This window comes from Microtus ochrogaster, linkage group LG3 (assembly GCF_000317375.1).
Source record: "Microtus ochrogaster isolate Prairie Vole_2 linkage group LG3, MicOch1.0, whole genome shotgun sequence".
NCBI classification, from domain to species: Eukaryota; Metazoa; Chordata; class Mammalia; order Rodentia; family Cricetidae; genus Microtus; species Microtus ochrogaster.
In genome coordinates this window covers 46,951,332-46,970,764 of record NC_022029.1, presented here as the reverse complement: position 1 = coordinate 46,970,764, position 19,433 = coordinate 46,951,332, and the positions used below count along the sequence as shown (strand labels likewise).

The 19,433-nt window shown below is 50.1% G+C and overlaps 2 protein-coding genes across 5 annotated transcripts in view; one reads left to right on the top strand and one right to left on the bottom strand.

The window, feature by feature from the left end:
- Positions 1-5,683, top strand: part of Cenpo (centromere protein O) — a 12,728-nt gene extending 7,045 nt beyond the window's left edge. Inside the window, exons 4-7 of the mRNA XM_013351385.2 lie at positions 1,637-1,754; positions 2,591-2,850; positions 4,346-4,517; positions 5,001-5,683. Of these exons, the coding sequence (XP_013206839.1) occupies positions 1,637-1,754; positions 2,591-2,850; positions 4,346-4,517; positions 5,001-5,167 (717 nt within the window). The 3' untranslated portion in view covers positions 5,168-5,683. The remainder of the gene's footprint in view (positions 1-1,636; positions 1,755-2,590; positions 2,851-4,345; positions 4,518-5,000) is intronic.
- An 884-nt stretch (positions 5,684-6,567) lies between these two features.
- Adcy3 (adenylate cyclase 3) overlaps positions 6,568-19,433 on the bottom strand; it is a 77,488-nt gene continuing 64,622 nt past the window's right edge. For 3 of the 4 annotated variants that reach the window (XM_005360869.3, XM_005360868.3, XM_026785954.1), the window contains 13 exons: positions 18,406-18,548; positions 18,100-18,261; positions 15,772-15,859; positions 15,020-15,136; positions 13,972-14,231; positions 13,638-13,703; positions 11,707-11,791; positions 10,891-11,049; positions 9,871-10,017; positions 9,295-9,414; positions 8,594-8,717; positions 7,979-8,103; positions 6,568-7,538 (listed from right to left, as the gene is read on the bottom strand). In XM_005360869.3, coding sequence (XP_005360926.1) covers positions 7,356-7,538; positions 7,979-8,103; positions 8,594-8,717; positions 9,295-9,414; positions 9,871-10,017; positions 10,891-11,049; positions 11,707-11,791; positions 13,638-13,703; positions 13,972-14,231; positions 15,020-15,136; positions 15,772-15,859; positions 18,100-18,261; positions 18,406-18,548 — 1,779 coding nt within the window. In that variant the 3' untranslated portion in view covers positions 6,568-7,355. The remainder of the gene's footprint in view (positions 7,539-7,978; positions 8,104-8,593; positions 8,718-9,294; positions 9,415-9,870; positions 10,018-10,890; positions 11,050-11,706; positions 11,792-13,637; positions 13,704-13,971; positions 14,232-15,019; positions 15,137-15,771; positions 15,860-18,099; positions 18,262-18,405; positions 18,549-19,433) is intronic. The other variant, XM_013351400.2, reaches the window with a different exon arrangement.

The window sequence follows — 19,433 nt, the reverse complement described above, 5'->3', positions numbered from 1 at the left end:
TAATCTGTGTATCACCACAATGCTGTGGTTTACCAGATAAAGTTCTGGGCATCTGTCTCCTTCATGGCTTCTCCCTGATGCCCCCTTCTTTTCTCCTCTATCTCTGCATAGAATTCCCACCTTGCTCTGTTCTCCGCTGCCATAGGACCAAAGCAGCTTGTTTTTTAACCAATGGTAATAAAACATATTCACAGCATACAGAGGGGAATCCCACATCACTTCCCTGTGAGATCTTGGCTACCTGGTAACATTGGTCTTCTGTTGTCCCCCACTATAATGATATTTTATTTATGTTTTAATAAATAAAGCTTGCTTAAAGATCAGAAGGGCAAAGCTAAGCCACTAGAGGTCTAGTGGTGACACACACCTTCAATCCCAGGATTTGCACGACAGTAGCAGATGGATCTCTGTGAGTTCAAGGCCACCTGGGCTGCACAAGATCAAAGCAGAAACAAATCCAGGTGGTGGTGGCCTACACCTTTAATCCCAGCACTAGAGGGAATATAAAATGGGAGGGGAAGGGAGGTTTAGTCTTCTTAGGCTGGGTAGGCTGCTTTTGCTGCTTAGTCTGCAGTTGCTCAGCCTTGGTAGAAGTAAGACTTCTCTAGTGGCTTTGCTTTTCTTGTTTTTGGGTTGAACCACAATATCTGTCTCTAGATTTTTATTATTCGTGCTACACCCCACACAGTGAAAGTATACCTTGAAATGCAGAATCGCACATGCTCCAAGAGAAGAGGGAACTGCAGGAGAGCCAGCTTCTTCAAAAGCATTTTGTTTTCTTCTCAGTCCTGTTTGAGTTTCCTCTGATGCAGTTGGATCATTTTCTGATTGCTTGCTTATTGTGTGTAATATGTGGGTCTGCTTGTTGGGGTTTCTGTCCTGCCCAGTTCCCACAGCCATTACGTCCCAAAGAAAATCACAGAGTCTACATCAGTTATAAACTGATTGGCCCATTAGCTCGGGCTTCTTATTAACTCTTATAACTTATATTAGCCCATTATTCTAGTATATGTTAGCCACATGGTCAGTATCTTTTTCAGCAGGTCAGATCACATCTTTCTTCTTTGGTGTCTGGACAGGACTGGGGAGGAATGGGCTTCCTCCTTCCCAGAATTCTCCTATTCTCCTTGACCCACCTCTACTTCCTATCTGGTTGTCCCGCCTATACTTCCTGCCTGGCTACTGGCCAATCAGCATTTATTTAAAACATAATTGATAGAATACGGAATTGTCCCGCACCAATTGTACTTGCAATCCAGCTTGCACACTTAATCCTCTAAGGAAAGGGTAGCTGCGGGTGTAAGCCTGAGTCCCCGCTTTTCCAGCTTTGTCTTCTCACAGCCAACTGTCTTGTCTACCCTGCACTCATCCTAGGCTTTGTTCGTGCCCTTTCTTCTCCTCTGCAGTCTTCACCATTGCCATCAAAATCCTGGTTCATTAGCTCGCAGTTTCTACTCCTGATTCCTCACATTATGACCACATCCTGTCCATCAACTGTCCATCACAACACCAACTGAGTTGTCATGAACGCCTCACAGAATTAGAGAAACTGCCCTTACTTGTATACAGTCAAATGGTGGCCAAGACTTTGTGGTGCCCCTATTATAACCAGTATGCTTTGCTGCATATCCTGTAGGTTAAAGCATCTTCGGCCAGTGAAGACCCAAACAGCACAGTAGAGATCAGTGAGCAAGAGGCCTTGGAAAGGCAGTGGGGGAACATGAAAGCCATTCTGCAGGCCTATCGTTTTACAGGTAGGCCTTTGCTCTGCTCTGACTCGTTCTTAGTTGGCTAGCTGTATTAGGATAGACTTGGTTCCTGAGAACTTATTTGCATACACTGCTATACATGCACAAGCTGGCATGTTGCTTTTAGGCTTCCTACCTGTAAGATCGGCCTCTTTGGACAGTAAAAGATTGGCTGAAACTGTTACTTTGCATGATAGTCATTTGCTAGACCCTCTACTACAGTGGCTTCAACCTGTGAGTCGTGATGCCTTGAGGGGCGGGTGTCGAGTGACCCTTTGACAGGGCTTGTGTGTCAGATATTTACATTATGATTCAAAACAGTGGCAAAGTTAAAATTGTAAAGCAGTAATGAGAAGAACTCTATGGCGTGGTAACCACACATGGGGAGCGGGACTCGAGCCCGCAGCACTGAGCAGGTCCTGCTGGAACTTTGTTCACTGCTTGCCTATGACGTGGGAATGAGTGGTCATGGTTGGAACTTCAAATCTTTGTTTCAGTATAAATAGGAATTTGCTCTTTGTCTATGCCACAGAGGACTGTGGGAAGAACTGAGTGAGGACCATCGTAAATTAGAACTCAGGAGAATAAAAAGAATACATAAAATTTTCTAGCTTTTCCCTCAGCATTTGATATTTAGAATATCTTCTCACTTCTTCATCTTTCCAGAATTTTAACTTGGATTCACGTGTGCCAGTCAGGGAGAGTGTCTGATACCATATTTGGCCAGCACTTGTGCACACTGTGTATCAATATACCAGGCCTTCTGAAGGCGCTAGAATGCCCAGACCTAACCCACAACTTGTGATTGACATCTGAGAGGTGTTGTCTCACCGTTTGCCTAGGACTCAGCGGGAAGCTGACCAGCCGTGGAGTGTGTATGTGCATCAGCACTGCCTTTGAGGGGAAGCTACTGGATTCCTACTTTGTAGACCTCGTCATAGAGAAACCGCTCCGGATTCATCACCACTCCATCCCAGTCTTCATCCCTCTAGAAAAGATAGCCAGAGCATACCTACAGACTGACATCCAGCACTTCCTGTTTAGTCTCTGCGAGTACCTAAACGCCTACTCGGGGAGGAAGTACCAGACAGACCAACTTGAGGTATAGGGGTTTTATGTCTGATTTTATTGCCCATGACAGACTTCAAAGGAGCATGGCTTTTTTTTTTTTTTTCCTTTTAAGACAGGGTTTCACTGTGTTAACAGTTCTGGCTGTCCTGGAACTCTTGTAATCTAGCTGACCTTGAACTCACAGAGACCTACCTGTCTCTGCCCCCTGAGTTCTGGGATTAAAAGCGTGCACCTCCATGGAGCATGCATTCTTAAAGGTTTATTTTTGAGACAAAGTTCTTAGGATAAGCTGCCCAGGCTGGTCTTGAACTTGGGCCTATATACCAGTCTCTGCCTCCTAAATGCTTGGATTACAAATGTATACCAACATTGCTGATTGATTGATTGATTGATTATTGAAAATTTATTTCTTTATTATATATGCCATATTCTGCATGCATATACACCTGCATGACAGAAGAGGGCACCAGATCTCATTACAAATGGTTGTGAGCCACCATGTGGTTGCTGGGAATTGAACTAGGGACCTCTGAAAAAGCCAGCAGCCAGTGCTCTTAACCTCTGAGCCATCTCTCCGTCCCCTGTTTTTATTGTTTATATAAAAATTTGTTTTTTGCAAGGCTGGAGATTGGATCTAGGGCCTTGGCATGGTGGGAAAGTACTCTGCCACTAAGCCATACCCCAGCCCTCATGTTTCCTAACCCTGAGCCAGAAGTTTGTCTGTTACCTTTACTCTGTGGTTGGTTGGTTGGTTGGTTGGTTGGTTGGTTGGTTGGTTGGTTGGTTGGTTGGTTGGTTGGTTGGTTTGTTGGTTTGAAACAGGGGTTCACTCTGTAGCCCAGGCTGGTCTGGAACTCACTGTGAAGCCCAAGCCACCCTCATGAGACTCAAGAGCAATCCTCCTGCCTTAGCTGCAGGACTAGAGGCGTTGACTAGAGGCGTGCGCCACGCCAGCTTGTGCCCTTGCTTTCTAGTACTTGTTTCCCCCCTTCGGGCAGGTTCCTCTTCATCTCACACCCTTTTGTACCTCTCAGTGACATTGAAGGGCAGGTCCTGGTTATAGGGTCACAGGTCACATTCCTACTGGTGACCCTCGAATTTTTATGACATGCTGTTTAACTGAGCAAAGACTTTAACCTCTGATGTTATGTGCCCAATTCTGTGCTGACCCTGTGCAGGTGTCCAGGATCATAGAGGACTACTGTTTGTCTTCTCCTGAACTCTGGTCTGCCTTCCAAGGGTGGGAACCAGAGACTCTGTAGCTCGGTGGTTCCACCTCTGCCCAGGTATCAGTCAAAGAAAACATCTTTCCATACAGGATAATCTCAGTGAAACTCTTGGCAGAAATAGCATCTCCTATCTGTCCCTGATCATTCACTGAAGTGCTTCCTGCCACGGACTCCTGATGGCCCTTGGTCCCTTTGAGACAAAGTCTTGTGTGTTGTCGAGCTGCAGATGTTGCCTGTCCCACACAGTGCCTCTGGAACAGTAATTGTCATCCCTCTCATTGCTCCCTCCCCTGGTAGACGGACTTCAGCGCCTTCCTCACTGGACCTCTGCAGAGAAACGCCCTGTGCAACTTGCTGTTGTTTACCTATAAAGTGGATCAGGGGCGCCAGACCTTCTCCTTTAGTGCCAGACTGCTGTATGAGGACCTGACAGCAACTCTTCCCACGGATGTCGCTGTGACGTGCCCAGGTATGGGGGACGATGCCTTGTGGAAGCAACTGAGTGCTCTAGTTTAAGCAATGGAGTGGCGCATGTAGAGTAACATCCGTGGAACACTTAAAGCCCCTTCTCTTCACAGTCTAGAAATGTACTAAGAAAGAAAAGTTCGTCCCCACAGATTTTTGTCTTTGTAAATGTTAAGCATCATTATCGTAGTTTTCCCCATTCCATGCCTTTCCCAGATTGGCCAGATCTTTAAACTTACAAGTTGTTTTCATGGGTGTGTACCCTCCACGCCCTAGATAGAGAACTAAGGCAAAAGCAGTATTCTGACAATGCGTCTATTTTTTCTGAGTTCCCAATCTCAGAATTACATCGTTCTGGTAAGGGGCAACCTCTACAGAGCCATAGACCAAAATAAATAAATAAAAGTCATTTGGGTCTAGGAGAGCAGTGATCTGGTTCTGATTCCCCTGGTTGGATTAATGAACTTGACAGACTCTCTTCCTTTAGGGACAGAAGCTCCACCCCCTCACTGGGAAGAGCACAGAGCATCCCATGACATGCTCTTCCGCACCAAGCCCCTGCACCAGGTGTTTGCTTCATTTTCAAAAGAAGTTGAAGAGCTAGATTTGAGCCTGGTCTCCTGGGAAAGACTACCTGGGACACATCTGAAGTGATTATATTCATGCTGCCTACAGTCCAGGACCTGTCAGCAAAAGCTGTGGAGAGAGAGCGCTTGCCTGGATACCATCCTTGTCATGATTCTAGATGCCCATGCCGTCAGGATGACAAGGAGTTTGTTGTGCGTGTCTGTAGACACCGGGCGATTTGGACAGGTCCTTGGTTGCCTGGTCACTCAGTACAGTGCTCCAGAGCATCTCTTCCTCCACAGGTGGCGGCTGATTTGATCGTATGTATGTATTCTCGCTGAAAATCAGCTAAATTGGGAGTAATTAAAGACATTTTGTGAGCATCTCTAGCTTTGGTGGGAGCTGTAAATCTACCATAGGGCTTGTGGCTAAGGAGGGAAAGTGTTTTAATCTTGGGTTTGGGGTAGCATGTTCTAGGCCACTATTTGGTGGGAGAAACTACTTTTTATGTGTATTTAATATTTTGTGTTCTAAAATATCTTGGTTGAATGTTGAATGCATGAAGTCACTTTGAGAAAGCATTGTTAGAAATCTACACTTCAGTCAGTGGACCCTTCCCTGTTGTGCTCCTGCAAGCTCCAGGCAGGCACTGCTGGCTATCTGGTCCTCTTCCCACTCCTAGGTGCTTTTAACATAGCCTTTCCTCCTAACCATGGGTGTCTAGTGTGCAGCATGCACTGTTCTTGGCTGAGGACTTCTTGACATCTGTTTGGACCCATCTGTTGGTCAAGTTCTCCCACAGCTCTGGGAGAATGCTCTTGAACCCTGTAAAGATTTGCCATTTGTATTGGTTTAATAAAATGCTGATTGGCCAGTAGCCAGGCTGGAAGTATAGGCGGGATAACCAGACTAGGAGAATTCTGGGAAGAGGAAAGGCTCAGTCTGCAGTCGCCTCCCAGACGCAGAAGAAGCAAGATGAAATGCTGCACTGAGAAAAGGTACCAAGTCTTGTGGCTAAGAAAAGGTACCAAGTCTTGTGGCTAAACATAGATAAGAATTACGGGTTAATTTAAGTTTTAAGAGCTAATTAATAATAATAAACCTGAGCAATTAGGCCAAACAGTTTATAATTAATATAAACCTCTGTGTGTTTTGTTGGGATGGAGTGGCTGTGGGACCGGGCAGGACGGAAACTTTTATCTACATCCCATTATAATTCCTTTTTCTCCTCTGCTGGTCCCAAGTAAGACCTTTATACTCCACAGGCTCAGTATTTGGGCTTCACTCTACACTCTAAGCTTTAGCTGCTTCCTAGAAATCTCTGTCGTGTGGAAGCTCCAGCAAACTCCAGGAAGAATACAGGATGCTAAGCCAGCATTGGGTCACTCTACAGAGGCTTAGAATGAAAGGCTCGGTCCAGTTTTTGCCCTCTAGGCACATGGTGGGGGATGAGATGTCGCGGTAACAGAACGGCCACAACAGTACCATCAAGTTGAGTAAAGCTTTTAATAAAACAGTCCTGTCCTTTACCAACACCTGCAGACTCTGTTGAAGCAGTAGCAAAGGCGGCTGTAGCAAGAGCTCAGAAGACAAGGCAATATTGGAAGGTTGTTTTTAAACAGGTTAAAAATATAAATGTAGACAATCTGTTTATATATTTTTTCTTTCAGAAATAACCCCTCCCCCTCCCAGGTGAAAGGAAATATTGCACTTTCTGCTCCCGTGACTAAGGTGACACAGGGTTCCGGAAGAACCTTTCAAGATTATCAGGAACGTGGGGGTAAGGGCCACTGACCTAACTGCACAGGAGGAGGCAGCCCACCTGCCCATCTGCCAGTGGAGCGCTCCTCATCCAATGACAAGCGCTGCTCCAGACTGCAGCCAGGTGGGAGCTGTCTCTGCACTGAGCCCTCCCCTTCAGCAGAGCCTGCAGCACAGGCAGCTTCCTCCACCTCCATCCTACTCACAGTGGCCATGGCCTCTCTAGGGATGAGGACTGAGCCGGGACAAAGGCCCAGAAAGGCTGTCCCAGTGCTATGCCTAAGACCCCTACACTGGGGAAGCTACAGGCACACTGAGGCTAGGGATGGCCACCCTCAGCACTCACATCCACACAGGAAGGCTAGAGGAAATCTGAACCTAAGGTCTATGGGAATGTGCACGTCGACAACTCGGCAACACCAGGACTTGGTCAGTGGCCCTTTCCCAAAAGCCATTCTCCGCTTCCAAAACCACCTCCCTTCCCATGTGGACCATTATGGGGGCCAGAGGCCATTCAGGAATTGTCCACCACTTGGTGGGGCAGTGTAACAGAGGAGCCGTTGGGGAAAGTGGCTGGCCTGTCCTTCCCCTTCAGGAAAAAGGTCAGGAGCTCCCCTTTACCCTTCACAAAGATGGGGCCTCGCCTCACAAAGCGGAAGCCATACTCGCGAAGGATGACCTGCGTTTCTTCTACCACCTGCACATGGAGAACAGACAAGGTTAGAGAAGAGGGAGACAAGACTGGTGGGTGTAGTGGTTAGGACTGACGGCCCAGACGGTGCTGCTGCTTCAGTACTGTGCAGATAGACAGTGTCCAGTGCTCTACCCCAACCCACATGGAGCAAGAACCATGGACATGCAAGTGTCAGAAGACCATTTTAGGTCACGAGCTTCAATTGCACGTGAACTTTGTACCAAAGGGCAAGCTCTTGTTCACGCACAACTCCTAGTCTTAAATGCTGCAATGGACCAACGCCTTCTCCCCTTCTGTTAAGGCTCTAGAGGGGTAGCCCTGCAGCACCGCCAACTTTGACCTGTGGCCCACAGGCCAGGGCCAGTGATGTACAGCAAAGCACACGGACTTCTTTAGTTGTACGCCCTGCATTCAACACATGCTCATTCTGGTGCCAGCCATACCTGGATGTTGCCCATGACCCCTGTGGATTCCATTCTGCTGGCTACATTAACGGTGTTACCCCAGATGTCATAGTGTGGTTTCCGGGCTCCGATGACTCCAGCCAGAACCCCGCCTTTGTTCATGCCTGGAGCAGAGAGAGTGGAGCATGGCCACAAGCCACTCTTGCATTAGCCTCACAGAGGCTACCCATTTCTCTTTCAGAGATGATCACCTGACCTCCACAGGGCTCCTGACCATATAGCACCTACATTCCTTATTGAAAGTTGCCTTTCTAAAGTGAAAGCCCTTGCGAAAAGTCCTGCCCAGCTGTGTGTCATGCTAATACTCAGGGCTGTAGCGGCCATCTTCTCAGTGACCTATCTTATATTTCCAACTTGTGCAGACTCACAGAAGCAGTTGAGCCGCTCCTCACACTGCTGTATTGCAATGCCCGACTCTGAAGGGAGGCTGGGCTTCGAACCTTAGCCATGGGTCTAGCTTGACTGTTCCTCAAAGAGAACAGGACTAAAGGTCACTGGGTCCCCTCTAGCTCTGTTAGTGTGATTTCCCCACCAGCCTGCCGTCACCTTTTAAGTCTGGTCTGCTGAGTGTCCCAGCGCTGCCTGTGCCCTTACCTATGCGCAACATGAAGTTGTTGAATGACTGGTTGTTGATGTTTGTGAGTGTGTCCTTCATGGCTAACGCAAAGTCAGCCAGGTCGGCCAGGTGCTGCCAGCGCTCTTTGTCTGACTTCTCCTCCTGTGTGGAAAAGTGATAAAACTGTTAGTGAGCAGCTAGGCAGAGCTGTTACAGGACGGATGTAAGGGAGCAGGCTTTTGTTCCTCTCCAAAAAGAGTTAGCAATGTCTTTAGGGTCAGCACGTCACTACTGTGGAGTCCATATGTCTGTGTAAGGCAAAGACTGAGGCCCTGTCTCTCTGTCGCTTCCTGTGTCTGTGTGACTGTAACAAGGTTACGGTTTGAGTTTGGGCTTGCCTTGGTTCCTCAGGATCATAAGCACGTGATGAGCTACCTTCAGCTTGCATTACATAACCCAGAAAGCTGAGATGGAAAGGAAAGCTAGATGTGTGATTTAAGAGCAGTGCTTGGCCCCAAGAATCCCATAGTTCCTTTTCTGGGCTAGAAGTCACAGCAGGCTCCACGGGTCTACAGTCACAGTGGCTGAGAGTTTCCAGGGCTCCCCTAGGCATCCACTGCCCCAGAACTGACAGTTCTTAAACAGTATGGGGCATTATAGGAATGAGCCCTTTGCACCGATTCCCATTTCCCATAGGCTGAGGCTGGCTGCCTGTCCCTGACACTGCTGCCATCTCTACCTTGCTGGAGCTCGTAAAGCCATTGGTGTTGACATCTGGGGTGACTCCAGAAGCTGCCATATAGGTGCTGCCAATGGTTTTGATCTTGGTGATGACCCGGAATTTGGGGTTGTCCAGGAGCTGAGGACAGAATTAAGAGTCAAAGGAAGAGGAGTGAGTTCATGATCAAATTTGTCTGTTTTACAAGGATCAACAACACATCTAAAAGACACTTTCCTATACTGGCTTTATAGTCATTCCATGCTACCTTGGCACACCATCCTCGGCCTCAGTTTCCATGTCTTAGTGTCAGTGGACAGTCTCCTTAGGTGGTGGAGCACCTAAGAAGTGTCCAGTCAATGTGAAGGGTTTGCAGGTAGGAGGCATGGAAGTCCTTAATCCCGTGCACTTGCCAGAGCTGTCCCAGGATCCTGCCTCACCCCTTAGACTCGTCCATACTGGATGGCTACAGAGGTTCAATTACTATAAAAGTCTCCTATGGGAAATGAAGCCAGCCTAGCGTAGCTTGCTTCTTTGACTCGTGCAGAAGGTCTTGGGCTGTGATAAAAGGTGCTAGCTCTATGACAGGACACTCACGGAGTCAAAATCAGAGATGATCTCATTGAGGAAGCGTAGACACTCGATCCCACCGTTATTGATGCTCTCCTCGGTGTAGAAGTCCGCAAAGTTGGGCAAGGAGGCAAACATGACTCCAATCTCGTCGTAAGACTGGCTGTACAGCTCCTAAAAAGAGGCAGGGCCAGGCTAGGGCAAAGCGTTTGCTGCACAATTGTGAGGACTAGAGTCAGTGTGCCGGAGTTAGAGGCAGGCTGGCAGATCAGAATACAGTGGGCCTAGGTTCAGCAGGAGACCATCCATCCATATTTAGGGGGCAAAGCAATAAAGGAAAACAGCCACTGTAGAGGCCTCCATCTGAACACATGCATACATACCACACACACAACAAAGGCAGGGCGCAGTCATGCGAGAGATGGCTGCCCTTAAATAGGACAACATACGGGAAACCTGTCTGTCATCCTCACATATGACAAACTTTGAGTAATTAGCAAAAAAGATTTCCTATTCCTTGTGACAGCCCAGTGTGCTAGCTAGTTTGATATCAACTGGAGTCATTTGGGAAACAGGAACCTCAACTGAAAAAAATGCCCCTTCCCAGACTGGTCTGTGTATAAACCTGGAGTGTATTTCCTTGATTGACAGCTCACTGTGGACTGTGCCACCCCCAGTGAGGTTGTCTTGGGTGCTATAAGAAAGCAGGCTGAGTTAAGATAGGAGTACTCCTCCATGGCCTTTGCATCAGTGCCTGCCTCCAGGTTCCTGCCCTGACTTCCCTACAAGTGTAAGATGAGGTGAAGCCTTGCTTTTCTCCATCCCAATAACAGAACCCTCTCGTGGAGGGTCAGCTGCCTTGGTTTGTGGTCTTGATGAAAGGGGCACTCTGTTTCTGAAACGGGGTCCCAGAGATGCAGCAGAGCCCTTTAGATGAGACCCTGGGAAAGTCTGGTTAGGCCCAGCCACAGCTGGACTCCAGCCCCACTTCTCAAGGACCGGGATCCATGCGTACAGAAAGAACAAGCTCAATGGACACCCTCTAACCTCGTCTCTCTTCTTGGACCCCAGGAAATGGCGGGCCACGTGCTCAGGCAGCATGTTGGTGACCAAGGCCTCGTTCCAACGTCGCATCTCATAGACCCGTTCTTTCTGGTCGTGGACCTCGATCTTCCACAAGAACAGTGTTCTTGCCAGTTTTTCCACCTGCAGGCAGAGGTCAGGTGAGGTGTGCTCTAAAGCCAGCCGTCCAATGGAAATTTACAACAGGGAATTTACAACATACTGTTGTGCATGGTAAAACGGGAAGGGAGGTAGCTAAATGGCAAAAGAGCAGGGAGGAGTCACCGAATCAACATAGCATCCCACAGCTGCTGTGAGTGCCTGGGCCTCTTGGTACAGCAGAAATCCAAGAGGCCTTTCGTGTGTGTAGGGTTCTCCTGAGACTTAGTTGCAGTTAAGGAGGGGCAGAGAGGGCAGAACCACGTGGCATTCCCATCTCTATCTGCTCCATTTATGAAGTGGCTTAGGGATTCTGCACTTTCCCAGTAAACCACTGGGGGGCATCCAAGCTACCTGTCCTTGTATGGACACTTCATCTTTACTAAACAAAAACTTCCTTAGCTCCTTTCCCTTTTTCTTCTGACCCTGAGGTTAGCGCATCATGCCAGGGTGAGTGTAGAGGTCCTGAGCCCTGCCTAAGGAACATCTCTCCATCCTGGAGGAGAGGAAGAAGAAAGCAGAGCACCACAGAGCTAGGGCTTCCCCTATGCCGTGCGTGATAGGGGAAGAAACTGCTTCTGAGTCCTGGGACAGCGTGGTGGGAGGCCCTGAGCACAGGAGGAGAAGGTGTGTGGCACTCACGTGGCGGGAGAAGTAGTAAAAGCTCAGCATCATGACGAACATCATCACAGTCATTGAGTACTTGGAAGGCACCAGGGGTGGCCTGCTGGACAGACAGGAACACGTGACGAGTGCCTTTGCCACCCTCCAGCAGGCCTATGCTGTCACTGTGGCCATCAGATGCTACCCCCACCACCTCAGTTCCTCTCATAGTCCAGGACATGATCAGGCTATTGGACTAATCAGCTGCAGCCCAGCTTCCCTGATTAGGCCGCCCCTTGGATGCTGTGGGACCGCCGCGCACCTGACACATCCAAGGAGCAGCTACTACTGGGTAGTGTTTTAGAGAAAGGAAAGACATAATGCACAGAGCAATGGGACCGGGGTATGGTCTCTCTGCAGTGTTTTTCCAACTTTGACCATAATTCTGTGTGGAGTTATAGTTAACTCCCATCACTATATACAGCTTTGTTATACGAAAAGACACTTTTATCTGTGACTACCAGTGTCATTTGGGACATTCTTGCACGTATACATATATACACGCTATGTGTATATATACATACTATACACATACAATTGTTCTAAGATGTATGTAGAAGTGGAGTTTCTGAGCCATAGGTTTCAGATGGTTCTGTTTGAGACAGTGTCCTAGGCTGGCCTTGAACTCCTGACATCCTGCCTCTACTTATGATTACCACCACTTCCAGTTTATGCAGAAGCCAAAGCTTTGTCCATGCTAAGTGAGTATTCTACAAACTGAGCTGCACCTCCAATCCCATAGGTCTATTCTCAACCAAATCCAAGCTGGGTTTTTTTTTCTCTTTTTTTGATTTTCGAGACAGGGTTTCTCTGAAGTTTTTGGTGCCTGTCCTGGAACTAGCTCTTGTAGACCAGGCTGGCCTCGAACTCACAGAGATCCGCCTGCCTCTGCCTCCCGAGTGCTGGGATTAAAGGCGTGCGCCACCACCGCCCGGCTCCAAGCTGTTTTTTAAATGGTTAGAACAGTGTATACCATTACCAAAGAGTATATGAGTTCACATTGATCTTAATAACCTATTGAGTTTGAAAAGTTGGCCAAATTGGTAAGAGTATATAGTGACAGTTTTTTATAACCTTTTTTTGGCTTTTTTTTTTTTTGCCTTTGGTTTATTTTTTTGATGTTTTACTTTTTTGCTGCTTATCTAGATGCCCTTCACTGGTGTCCATTTAGACACCCCCACCCCACCAAGACAGGGTTTCTCTGTAGCCCTGACTGTCCTAGAGCACACCATAGACCAGGCTGGCCTCAAATTCACAGAGACCACCTGCCTCTGCCTCCCAAGGGTTGTGATTTCAAGCGTGTGCCACCATCACCCAGCCATTTAGGCTTAATGAAGGGCATATTCAAGTCTCCTACTCATCCTCCATGACGACTGTCTTTAAAAAAATAAATCTCCTGGGGGCTGTGGAGATGGCTCAGAGCTTGAGAGCACTGGCTGCTCCTCCAGAGGACCTGAGTTCAATGCCCAGCAACCACATGGTAGCTCACAACCATCTATAGTGGGATCTGGCGCCCTCTTCTGGCATGCAAGCAGAACACTGTATACATAATAAACCTTTAAAAAAAAATCACTGAACCATAAAAGTCTAAAACATTCAGATGCATCTGAGAGAACATCGATGTTCTCAGAAGGTAAGAGACTCAGGAAAACCAATCTGCACCTCACCCCACAGGGGAGTGCCATTGCTGCAGGTAGGAACCCAGGTCTTAATTGCAACGTAGCCCTCGTTCCTCATTTCCCTGCCAGTGGCCATCCACTGAATGGCCGGCCAGGTCCACACTGGACACAGCCTCTGTCCAGCAGTTCCTAACTGTGTACTGAGACCGTGCGCTTGTGGAAGTGTGGCGCTGGAGTACCGCCCTCTTAGAGTTACCATCTTGAAGGGCGGCTAGGAATGCAGTGACTTACCTGTCCGTGCCATTGAGCCCAGGAGCAGACAATACTTGCATCTTCTCCAAGGCCACCACGGGAGAGCTGTTGGGCAGGTAAAAGCACATTCAAGCCACATCTGGATGCGGGTAATTGATATTCCAAACATTTACTCCCTGAGATGGAAAGGCCCACCTCCCCACTACCAGTGCGGGCCTGTGTGAAGCCCCGGATCCTATTACCCGTTGGCTTCTCTGAGGAACCTGAGGTAGAAAGCCACCTCAGCACAGGCACAAGACCTTGACCCAGGCAGGGCCTGGGGGAGTGGGAGAGGAAGGGGACCACGCACACCCTCCCTTGGGCTTCATCTTACTCCTGTTCCTGAAAGCGCTTGCGGTCGTATTCGTCGAAGACCGGACACCAGGCATACAGGTTGATGGCGGTCACGGCGCCTGTGACGAGCAGCATGAGCGTCAGCTTCACCATGTGGCTGACCTGCACCAGCATGATGGTGGCGATGAGGGACAGCACAGCAACGTAGTTGTAGTACTTGGGGTTCTCCATGCAGCCACCATCCAGATCCATCCCGGTGGTCACGTTGTAAGGTCCCATGTAGTACTGGAGACAGCTAAGCTGGAGGCCGGGATGGGAGGGAGACATGAGTGGCAGGTCAGAGGGCCCTGTGTTGGTAGTGACAGTGCCCTCGGGAGAGGGGACATCTGCCAGGGAGTCAGTGTATACGTGTTAGCGACTGCTGTGGAGAGCCTTACAGTGTTCTCATCTGATGTTCAGAAAACCTCACTATATAATGTTAGCACTGGGATCGAGGAAGACATCTGAGGCCTGGGGGGGGGGGGCGGTGCACACCAGTGTACATACCCAAGTTGCATGTGTTTCTAGAAGCCAGAACAATCTCCTGTTGTTCCTCAGGTGCCATCCACACAGGGTCTCCCGCAGGCCCAGGACAACTCAAGAACTAAGCTAGCCAGAGATCCCAGATCCCCTTCTTCACCTCTCCATCACTGGGACTAGAAGCACACACCATGCCTGGCCTTTTTCATCTGCATTCTGGGGATGAAACTCAGGTCCCAAGCAATTTACCAACTGAGCCATCTCCCAGCCTCTAGAACTGCTTCGATTTTTGACTTTGTTAATGACTGTGTGACCTAAAACAAATGAGCAAACCTCTCTGAGCTTTAATTCCTTCGTGTGAAGCGATGTGCCTAGTCAAGGACTGGGAACGCTGGACTGTGGGTGGAGGAACTACAAGGGCCTAGGTTAGTCTCGGAAGTTGTCTGAAGACCCTCTCTGCCTGGCTGGGATGTTCAGGGTCGGGTTCGTCCACCTGAACGTATGCTGCCAGTGTGCAGCCCCTACCCCCTCCACATTTAGTACCCCCTCCACAAAGTGCAAAAACTCACCATGTCCACAACATTGGCCATAACCAGAATGAAGATGGCTAACATGGCCCAGGTATTCCTGGCCCAGCGAGTCCGGTCAATCCAAGATGAGAAGGCCACAAGCTTCTTAGGAAACGCCTAGAAGAAATGGAATTTCAAGGGCTTGAGCCTCCACCCACATGCCCTGAAGACACGACTGGCTGCTCCCCTGCTCTGGTCCCAGAAACCCAAAAGGCCCATGCTTTGCCGTGAGTCCCCAAAACTGAGGGAGGGGGTTGAAGTGTGCAGATCCTCGAGTCATCTGTACGGCCCTAGGCCTCCAGGTCATAGCTCCTGGCCAGCAGAATGTGTGGGCTGCCACCTGCCTAGCCACCTCCCTCTTCCTTGTCCTGGTCAGTATACCTAATTCCCCAGGTTACCTGGCAAGTAACCTGTTAGATTGATTTCCCTAAAGCATTGCTTCCCCCTTGTTATTCTGACCAAAAACTGCCTGGCACTTGAGTGCACGCAGAAGTCTCCATCTCTTTAGCTGGCTTTTGAGATCCAGTTGAAGCTGGGCTGCCCCTGACTGTCTTACTAGTGCTTAATGGTGGCCAAGAGATCCCTATAGAATGGATGGCAGCGGTAAAGGTGGGGGTGTGGATGGATGAATGGGAAAATGTCCGATCCCACAAGTCTGTCAGGAGTGGACCAGAAGCCCAACTCCACCATTTACAGAGTGCCACTCTCTAGAGACCAGAAGGTTCTGAGCTCAACTGAAGAGCACCTCTTACCCTGGGAAAGATGGCCGCCAGCGAGCAGATGGTCAGGGTCAAAAGCAGAACCTCCCCAACCACGAAGGTCACGTAGTTTGTCATCAGCCTGGGACAGAGAGAAGGTGACTGGGCAGTACAGAGGCCAGCTGGGCACAAGCCTGAGACTGGCAGCTCCTATGTGACACCAGGGAGCTGCTGTTGCTAGCCCGGCAATAACAAGATGAGCAGCCCTAGCAGAGAGGAATGCCAACCAAGGGTGGGGCCTGGGAATGCACCACCCTTTCGCTGCTAACTGTCCACTGGGACTTCTCCGGAGGCGAGGCGAGGAGGGTCAGAGATGCCCTGGAAATAGCTCAGTTATAGCCTGGGAAGGGAGTCTTAGGAATGACCATCAGCCCCGTAGCTGGGGTGAAACCGTAAAGAATAGAACACAGACGTCGTGCCGGGGCTGCTAATGTGACCTCTGACTGCACAGAGCCCAGGGAACGAGTTCTCACATCCGTTTCTCCCTCCATTCTGGGAAATTCGTCCCCTCCAGATCCTCCTGTCCATTCCCATTTCACTCCTCCGTGGAGAACACTTGCCAAGAGCTCCAGAAACCCAGGATGCAATTCCAGTATCCAACTCAGGGTCACCTTTTACGTTTCTCGCTTGGTTTGGGGATCCCTTCAGTCCCTGTGATTTCTCTTGCCACACACACACACACACACACATGACTTAACTGGCTTTCCCGCCCACTCACTCTCTGTGATCTCCATCGTGTGAGCCTTGTGCTCCCAATGTGCTCTGTGTGGGTAGCTCTCAGCTTTGAACCACCAGCCTCTCCCTGAGCCCCAGACTGGATAGCTCAGCTGCCTCAAGGGCGGTGCCACACGGGCAACTCAAACTCCAGATCCCTGCTGCTCTGGTACATAGGCTTCCTCCTCCTAGATTCTCAGCCTTGTGAACGTGACCGCATCCTGGCTGTTGCTCAAGTAGCAAAGAAGCCCTGGAGATGTCCTTGCCTCGGCCCTTTCAGGCTCCACAACAAATCTGCCAGTGACTCCTCCGATCTGTCCCCAGAATCCAGCCATTAATAAAATTCAGCGCCTAACCCCTCGTCCTCACCTTCTCTAACTCTACCTGGCCCAAATCACCATCGGTTACCTCAGCCACCAACATCTCTTAGCCTGGTCTCAGGTTCCATCTTGCACACTAGCCTGTTCTGACACAGCCAGGGGGTCCCCTTCTCAAGTCTGTCTTGTTGCTTTCCACTGGCCTCTGTGTCCGAAAGCATGAACTGTGCCCAGGTCTCTACCCTAACCCCTGTCACTGTCCTGCAACACCCTGGCTACCAGCACCATCCCCTCGTTGTGCCTTGAGAGGCCTGGCCCACTGCTGCCTCTGTGCCTGCCTGAGGTAAGTGTCCCCAGAGAGCTCAAGGCTTACTCCCCAGTCCTTCAGGACTCTGCTGAAAATGCTACCTTGCCAGCGAGGTCTACTGTGACCACCCTACAAAAGCGTACAAACCAAACTCCCCCCGCCCCCCCGCAGGCCCTATCACCCTCCTCGCTTTACCTCACGCTCATGCTGCAAGCGTGCTTTCATGTTTAAATGTTCACTCCGGTTCCCACCACCAACCCCATGAGGTGCAACCTTCACAAGAGCTTGCTTCCTGCTAGGTCCCCAGATCCAATGGAGCATGTGTAAACCGCATGGCTCTGATCTCACAATGGTCTTCAGAGCCATTCAGGGTGGGTCACCTCACTCAGGAGATGAGCAAACAGGTGCTCAGGGTGCCTTCCGGGATCTGCCATTGTGCTGCTTACAGAACCTTAGACCCTGCAGCCAAGTCCCAAAGGTTTTGACAGCTCCTCAAGCTAATCCAAGGAGGGCTCCACCTCACTCTGCCGCAGCTGCTGGAGTCTGCAGAAGGGAGGTGCTGGCTTGTCCCCTGAGGCCAGGAAGGTGATAATGAACCTTCAGGCAGGGCTTCCACAGCCAAGCTGACTCTGGAATACCCTGCCTCACCCCAGAGGACCTGCCACTGACGTCAGTTTGTGGCTAGAGCCTAAAAGCTAGTTTCCCAAAGATGAGCCACAAAAGGAAAGCCGGTGTGCTCTCTCCGACTGAAGCTGAGGTGATCTCCCCACTCTTGCCCCAGAACCTCTCTAGGAGCCTTCTAGCCATGTTCTCCATCCTGGACGGGCACGCACCAGCTTTCCTGGCCCTGCCCAGATCCAACCCAGCAGGGTTGGCTGCTGCTGTGGAAAGAGACAAGGCCAAAGGTGCCTGCCCCCGACACTGCTGCCGCCCCTCGCCCAGCTCCCTCTCCTGGCCTGTCAGCCCCACCCTGAACTTCCTCACCAGGGGTCAATGAGTATCTCCACCATGGCCGTGCAGAAGAGGACCACGCAGGAGCAGCTGAAGGCCGCCCCGCTCTGCTTCTCTTTCTCCACCGAGTAGCGCGTTTCCATCTCTGGGTCCATGAACCGCATGGTTAGGAGGAACGTGTTTCTCTTCTTCACCCTGCCGTGGAAACAAGCCCCGTGACCCATGTGCCACACCTGCCATGGCAGCTGGGATGGGACCCGGTTTCAGAGAACTGTTCCCTGCACTGCGTGAGGACCAGAGTGAGGGGTGGCAGTGGAGGTCTCGGCAGCGGCCACTTACACCTGGGCAGACTCCCGCTCCAGCAGGGCCTCGTTGAGCAGCTGGTTCAACTCGTGCTCATCCTCAGAGGCATCCACCACGCGGTCGGCCAGATCCTGGAGGCGCAGCCTGCGGCGGGGGTTGGGGAACGAGGGGTTGTCGGCCTGGAAGCCAGAGTGGGACAGACGGAACACATGGGGGGAGGGTAGACAGACGGAACATATGGGGGGAGGGTAGACAGACGGAACACATGGGGGAGGGTAGACAGACGGAACACATGGGGGGAGGGGATGAGAAAGACTAATGAAGAGGAGGGGCCACACTCCTGAGGACCAAACCCCTTCCTAGGTTCCACCCTGCCATTGTCTCCTTGGGTCCCTAGTAGGAGGTCTACAGAAGCTGTCCACTAATGGCCATGCCTTGGGGAACAGAAGGCTGGCTCTGGAGCCAACCTAGCCTGGGCTGGGGCAGCTTGCTGTTAGATTCCATAAGAATCCTTACATATGGTCGACTTTGGGGTCAGGTATAATCCCAGCCCTAGGACTCGGAGATCAGTCACTAGTGATCTAATGAGAAAGGGCTAGCCGGGCTGGGGAATCCACTTCCGTCCCCATCAGAAAGAGTAGCACTTGGAAAGAGAAGCCAGGGTTGGGTCATACAGCCACAGCCGAGTGGTCACTGCCCAGACCCTTCAGAGCTGTAGGTCCGAAAACACTAGAAGCCAGCGCTGAGACTCCTGGTTTGAAACTCAGCACTCCTGCTGGCTGCCTGATCCCAGACCATTTCTCTCCTCTGTAAAACGCTGTGGGTGGCCTGCCTGGCAACAAGAATCTCCTTCCATGGAACACAAGCTAGATATGAGTGACACCCACTAATGGTTAGGGCATGAAGTCAGAGGCTTCTTAAGCCATGTCAGAGTCAAGCTACATAAGTGTGAGTCTCCTTCCTATCAGGAAAATTAATTCATAATGAGCTTTTTTGTTTGTTTGTCTTGTTGTTGTTTTTCAAGGTTTCTCTGTGTAGCTTTGGAGCCTGTCCTGGAAATATAT